Raw genomic sequence first — 7,758 nt, forward strand, 5'->3', positions numbered from 1 at the left:
GCTTTCTCTGTAAAAGCTGTACATATACTCTATGTATTATTTGAGCTAAATAAACATTATTATTATCTGTGAAGGTTATCAGAAATCTTAATAATACACAAAATATATATCAACAGACTTTATTCATATACCAATTTTCAAAAGAAACCTCTTTTAGATAATTCAGGGCATATTAGCTTTCAGTGCTTTAGTGGTGATAACCGTCAATATAGTGAGCTCCGCTGTGGGAGGGATGGTACACAGAAAGGTGGTGGGGCCATACATGAAACTAGGAATCTCTTGTAATCTCTTGAAATGGCTGTGAGTATAGGGGGTGTATTGGTAGGAGTGCTAATGCACTACAGGCCATATGGCAATATGGCCTGTAGCCGTAACTGGCTTCAGCCTCAGTAACAGGGTCAGCGGAATTCTTGTGGTTGTGGTGGACGTAGGAGTGCTGTGGTAGCCGTAGGGACGATAGCATCCTCGGTAAGAAGGCTCGGCTTCGGCCTCAGGCCCAGCGGACATCTTGTGGAAACGGTGGTAGGTCTGGTGGTGGAGACAGTGGCCCCGACTTGGCTCCGCCTCTCGCTTCTCCACCTCAGAAGCGCAAACGGCAGTGACCAGGAGCGAAAACGCTTATATTATGTATGTACATGTGTATATATATTATGCATGCTTGTATGTATATATGCACATATATCGTATATGACAAGCTAGGCGCGAATAAATTCCATGGGAGAGGGTTGATTCTGTTTACAATTATGGTTACTTGTTCTTTTCTCAACTGCATTTGCATTAATGCTAGTTAGGATTACAGCATTTTTTCTCGTGGAAATCCATAAATGTACTAGACGATGATTAATTAGATATATAGTCCACACGCACACACATACACAGGGTGCGTGTATAATAAATACATTATATATGATGCATAATGCAACATACATGTATATATGTATATATATACACACAGTATTTATACATTTACAGGTACACACACACACATACGCACACACACACACACGCACACACACACATACACACACACACACACACACACACACAACACATATAATATATAATATATATATATATATAGATATATATATATATGTATATATTATATATTGTATATAGTTATTTATTATATACATACACATCCACACACACACAGAGGGAAGAAAAACCCACAATACAAAACATAGATTTATTGAAAATGAGACTAGTTTCGAAATCCACCTGAATTCCATCCATTGTCTCAACACGGAAGAGTGTTTTTCTATTACATACACCATACACACACACACACACACACACACACACACTCAAATGTGTGTGTGTGTATATAGTTATATATATATATAATATTATATATATATATATATATATATATATATATATATACACATACATATACATATCATTTCTGTAAAGAATAATACTTATCCATATATCGAAACGTCATATTATATATGTCAGATCCACAAATGCCTATGTTCGGTATGTCAGTATGTATATGCATGATGTAACTTTGTAGTTAAGCATAAAAAGAAAAACAAAAAACAAACAATAACAAGTCCAATTACTTAAATACCATTACCCAGTTGTGATTAAATTTCTCACCGTCATAGTTCCCTATTTGTCATTTGGTTGTCTACATAATTGACTTTCATTTTTATGTTCCATTTTCTTTGTGAAGTTTCTATTAGGATTTTAAAATCATAAACAAAATTATTATACTATATACTATACCTATATTTTTGCTCACATTTTGTAATTTGATATTTTTGTTTGTTTAAATTTAGAGAACCTCTTTAATCAATATCTTCCTGTTGTCTATGCACTATTACCGCACTGTTGATAGAGATTAGATTAATCTCTGACACGTTTGCTAAAAACCATGAAATTATTCACGGCCGTTTTAGTCTACCTCTTCGTTTTGACTGTTCGACGCGTATGTGGAAAACCTAAAACGACCCATATGTATATACATTAAAATATATATGTGTGTGCGTGTGTGTGTGTGTGTGTGTGTGCAGTATTATACTTTACGGGTTTACACACACACGCGCACGCACAAAACACCCCACACACAAAACACACACACCCCACACACACACCACACACACACACACACACAAAATATATATATATATAATATATAGATATTTATTATATATATATATATATACTTGTGTGTCTATGTAGCTCCTAATGCTTTTTGCAACAGGTCCTTGTACTAGACCATGGGGCACAGTTATAAGAACATGTGTTCAAGCAGCAGGCATACCGTAAGACTAGCATAAACCTGCTGCTTGTACAATTCAGTGTTCGCCTCCCCGTGGACGGTCTTGCCCAACGAGCTGTTTCTTTCCGAAACCCCGGTTAGAGAAAGCCGCTAGCTAGGAAGGCGTGACTTGGCACATTGATCAGATCTCTTATGAGGATCTACAGGTGGGCCGAGCACTTGCTGGAGGTGAAGGGTGAATGTAGCTATGCGTCCTGTCGCCGTCAGTCCCACCGATTACATGTACTCAAGAATTCTGGAGATGTTACAGGATAAAACTGTTTTAAACAGTATCTTAAAATCTTTAGTGGAAATATAATTTTTTTAAAGAAAAATAGTTATCCATAATCGAAACGTCATATTATATATATATCAGATCCACAAGTAAATTATGTCTGTTTATCTGTAAATGTTCATTGTGTCATTGTGTAAAATTTTATGATGTGATTTGTAGTTATACGTAAAAAGAAAAAAAAAAAAATATCAAGTACAATTACTTAAATACAATTACCTAGTTGTGATTAAATTTCTGACTGTCATAGTTCCCTATTTGTGTCATTTGGGTTTTATATAATTGACTTTCGTTTCCATGTTCCATTTTCTTATTAGAATTTTTAAATCATAACAAAATAATTCATATGATTTTATTTCGATATGAATTTTTCAAATACACCTTCTTTTAGAGATGAAATTCAGGTGCCATATTAAATCCAACCCCTTAGTGGTGGTGAGCGCGGTAACCGTAACATAGTGAGCTCCGCGTGGGACGGGTGGGTGGTGGCCATAAGGACATCAGGTCAGCTGTCCTGGCTTCGGCAGATTCTTGTAGTGGGCTGTGAGTTAAGGGGTGTATTGGTAGGGAGTGATAGTGCCTGGATGGGTATGGACCTGTAGCCGTAACTGGCTTCAATCCCTCACAACGGGGTCAGCAGATCTCTTGTGGTGACGGTGAACGGAAGGAATGTATATTATAATATTAATATATATAATTATTATATATATATATATATATATATATATTTTTTTATATATATATATATACACACATACATATCATGCATTTCTGTAAAGGATATACGTATCCATATATCGAAACGTCATTTATATATATCCCGATCCACAAATGACTATGTTGTCGTGTATGTTCAGTATGTAAATATGCATGATGTAACTTGTCAGTGCAGCATAAAAAGAAAACCAAAACACAAACAAACAAGTACAATTACTATAACTACAATTACCCAGTTGTGATTAAAATTTTCTCCCGTCATAAGTTTTTTTCCCTATTTGTCCATTTGGTTTGTCTACATAATTGAATTTCATTTTTATGTTCCCTTTTTCTTTGTGAAGTTTCTTATTAGTATTTTAAACATCATAAACAAAATATATTAGACTATATACTATACCTATATTTTTGCTCACATTTTGTAATTTGATATTATTTGTTTGTTTAAATTTAGAGAACCTCTTTAATCATATCTTCCTGTTGTCTAATGCACTATTACAGCGCTGATGATAGAGATAATATTAATCTCTGAAACGTTTTGCTAATAACAATGAATGATTACGGCCGTATTAGTTACCTCGTCGTTTTGGAACTGTTCGCGACTGCTGTATGTGAAAACCTATACGAACCCATATGTATATACATATATATATATGTGGTTTGCGGTGTTTGTGTGTGTGTGTTGGCAGTTATTCCATTTACAGGTACACACACACCGCACGCACACCACACACCACACACACACACACACCCACACAAAACCACACCCACGCAGCACACACACATATATATTATATATATATATCTATATATTATATATAATATATATATAATATTATACTTGGTGTCTAGTAGCTCTAATGCTTTTTGCAACAGGTCCTTGTACTAGACCAGGGGGCACAGTTAGTAAGAACATGTGTTTCAAGCAGCAGGCATACCGTAAGACTAGCATAAACCTGCTGCTTGTACAATTCAGTGTTCGCCTCCCCGTGGACGTCTTGCCCAACGAGCTGTTTTTTTCCGAAAACCCGGTTAGAGAAAGCCGCTAGCTAGGAAGGCGTGACTTGGCCACATTGATCAGATCTCTTATGAGGATCTAAAGATGGGCCGAGCACTTGCTGGAGGTGAATGGTGGATGTGGTTATGCGTCCCTGTCGCCGTCAGTCCCACCGATTATTTGACTTATTACATGTACTCAAGAATTCTGGAGATGTTACAGGATAAAACTGTTTTAACAGTATCTTAAAATCTTAGTGGAAAATATAATTTTTGTAAAGAATAATAGTTATCCATATATCGAAACGTCTATATTATATATATATCAGATCCAAAAGTCCCTTATGTCTGTTTATCTGTAAATGTTCATTGTGTCATTGTGTAATTTATATGATGTGATTTGGTAGTTATGCGAAAAAGAAAAGAAAAAAAAATATCAAGTACAATTACTTAAATACAATTACCTAGTTGTGATTAAATTTCTGACTGTCATAGTTCCCTATTTGTGTCATTTGGTTGTTTATATAATTGACTTTCGTTTCCATGTTCCATTTTCTTATTAGGATTTTTAAATCATAAACAAATATATTCATATTGATTTTACTTCGATATGAATTTTCAAAATAAACCTCTTTTAGATGAATTCAGGCCATATTAAATCCAACCCCTTAATGGTGGTGAGCGCGGTAACCGTAACCATAGTGAGCTCCGCTATGGGACGGGTGGTGGTGGCCATAAAGGAAATCAGGATCAGCTTCTGGCTCGGCAGATCTCTTGTAGTGGCTGTGAGTATAGGGGGTGTATTGGTAGGAGTGATAGTGCACGGGATGGTATGACCTGTAGCCGTAACTGGCTTCAGCCTCAGCAACGGGGTCAGCAGATCTCTTGTGGTGACGGTAGACGGAAGGAATGTAGGGGTGTGGGCGGTAGTAGTTGGACGAGCCGTAAGTGGGCTCGGCTTCGCCCTCAGCTTCGGCGGACCTCTTGTAATGGTGGTGGACATAGGGAGTATTGTGATAGCCGTAGGAATAGGGACGGTAGTAACCTCGGTATGAAGGCTCGGCTTCGGCCTTAGGCTCAGCCGACCTCTTGTGGTAGGGGTGGTAGGTACGGGGGTACGCGTGGTGGTGAAGAACGTAACCATTGCTGTAGCCACGACTTGGCTCCGCCTCTCGCTTCTCCACCTCAGAAGCGCAAGCGCCAGCCACCAAGACCACAAACACCTAAGGATACACAATGTTAAATTAAACACTTTTTTTAGAAATCACTCAATATAAAAATTTAAAACATCTTTAAATTTCCTGCTCACAGAACAGTGAACACGCCGAAACTCTACCTACCAAGTACTTCATCTCTGCAGGATTGGTGAGACGGAACAGGGCGATGTGACTCCGGCAATGCTTCTGGCTCCTTATATACCTCTTCCCACACAGGACCTTGACGAAACGCCGACAAGTCAGTACATTACAAAAATAGAAGCTGACTTTAAGTAACACACGCCCACATGATATGAAGGACCCGTCTTCAGGTGTTAGTCATTCATCCTCATTAACTTCATACATGCAACTAACACATCTGCGAACTTCCGAAGTCCAACTTTTTACGCGCAAAAATAAACAGATCAATTGATATACAGCAGCTATTATATATATATATATGAACATATTAATTTATTATTTTATTCATGTGCCTGTGTATGTATGCATGTATGCGTTTTTCTGTGCATGTATTCATGTACTTGAATAGGCATGTATTTGATATGTAGATAAGTATACAATATTCATGCATGTATGTAAATAGGCATGTATATGTGTATCTATACGTGTGTGTATTTATATGTGTATATATACATGTATATTAATTGATTGGTATATTGATGTACCTACGTATGTATGCATGTATGCATGCATCTAAATGTGTATATATACGTGAATATATACATATATGAATATTTACATATGTGTCTATATATACAGCATGAACTCGTATCTATATCTATTTATATATGTGTATATAAGTAAAGTTATACATGATATATCACATACATACACTAACATACATACACACATGTATGTGTGTGTCTATATGTGTGCATATTATATATATATACATATATACATATATATACATATATTATGTATGTATGTATAAAAGTAATATATATATTATATATATAATATATATATATATATTATATATATATGTGGTTTGTGTGTGTGTGTGTATTTGTGTGTGTGTGTGTGTGTGTGTGTGTGTGTGTGTGTGTGTATACAAATGTGTATATATATAGATAGATAGATAGATAGATATATTTTTTTATTTATCTGTGTATATATATCCATATAAATATATACGGTATAAATGAATGTGTATATAAATAAATAAATAACAATAGATATATACATATATGCATATGTTATTAATTGCATTACTATACATATTAGAATATATATATATGTATGTAAGGAAGCATAATATTATATAATAATAAATTATATATATATATATATATATATATATATATATATATATATATATATATATAAAATAATATATACGTGTATGTGTGTGTGTGTGCTTATTAACTTATTCATTAATTGTAGGTTAAATATACACATAATATACACTATAATACATATTATATAACATATGCATATACAATACTATATATATATATAATATATATATATATATATATATATTGTGTGTGTGTTGTGTGTGTGTGTGTGTTGTGGTGTGTGTGCGTGTGTGTGTGTGTGTGCACCGTATACTGTGTATATATAATCGTTATTAACTTGCCTTTTTTTTTTTTTTTTGCCAGCCAGTTTTCTTTAGCAATACTGACGACTGGAAAGAAATACAAATGTACGATCTTAATATAAGCACTATATGTTTTTGTATCTGTTAGTTCTTCCTGATACCATCCCTAACAAAACGTGTCTAGGAAGCACTGAGATTTCTACTTTAAGCTTTCTCTGGAATAAATTTACAGGTACCGACAAACTAAACCCGAGTAAATTCCACTGTTTTGGGTCGATTACATTAATAATTAGGAATATAGTTTTTCTCAACTATAATCACCGATGCAGGTTACAATTACAAGAACATCAGTCGGTGTTTCATGACGTTTCTTCACATGGTCGTCTCCAGAATAAAGCCTTGTTTAATCACATATATTGTTATATTCCAAACAAGACAAAATTCTTTCGAAATGCCAACTTCAAATATAAACTTCAATTGTTTATCAATTGCCACTTTCAGTCAAGGAGAGTGAAAGTTTAAATTTCTTTAAATCCTGTTTAGAAAAGATATTTACTGACTAGATACCAATTCCCAATGACTGTGATATTGCTTTGATAATCATAATGTATATTGTAAGGTGCCTGACTGAGAGCTTTTCTCTCAAGTAGGTTCAGCTTTCTCTGTAAAAATCTGTACATATATTCTGTGTATAATTTGAGTTAAGTAAAAGTAGGTTCAGCTTTTT

General features: G+C 34.7%; 1 protein-coding gene across 1 annotated transcript; it reads right to left on the reverse strand.

Annotated features, from left to right (window-relative positions):
• Positions 1-4,906: 4,906 nt before the first annotated feature.
• Positions 4,907-5,648, reverse strand: LOC119599277 (histidine-rich glycoprotein-like). Its single transcript, XM_037949008.1, has 2 exons — positions 5,612-5,648; positions 4,907-5,494 (listed from the first exon to the last, which is right to left on the reverse strand). Exons 1-2 carry the CDS (start codon positions 5,621-5,623, stop codon positions 4,940-4,942), a joined length of 567 nt encoding a protein of 188 aa, XP_037804936.1. The 5' UTR covers positions 5,624-5,648; the 3' UTR covers positions 4,907-4,939.
• Between the last annotated feature and the right edge of the window lie 2,110 nt (positions 5,649-7,758).

The sequence above is a fragment of the Penaeus monodon genome, chromosome 42, assembly GCF_015228065.2.
Source record: "Penaeus monodon isolate SGIC_2016 chromosome 42, NSTDA_Pmon_1, whole genome shotgun sequence".
Taxonomy (NCBI): domain Eukaryota; kingdom Metazoa; phylum Arthropoda; class Malacostraca; order Decapoda; family Penaeidae; genus Penaeus; species Penaeus monodon.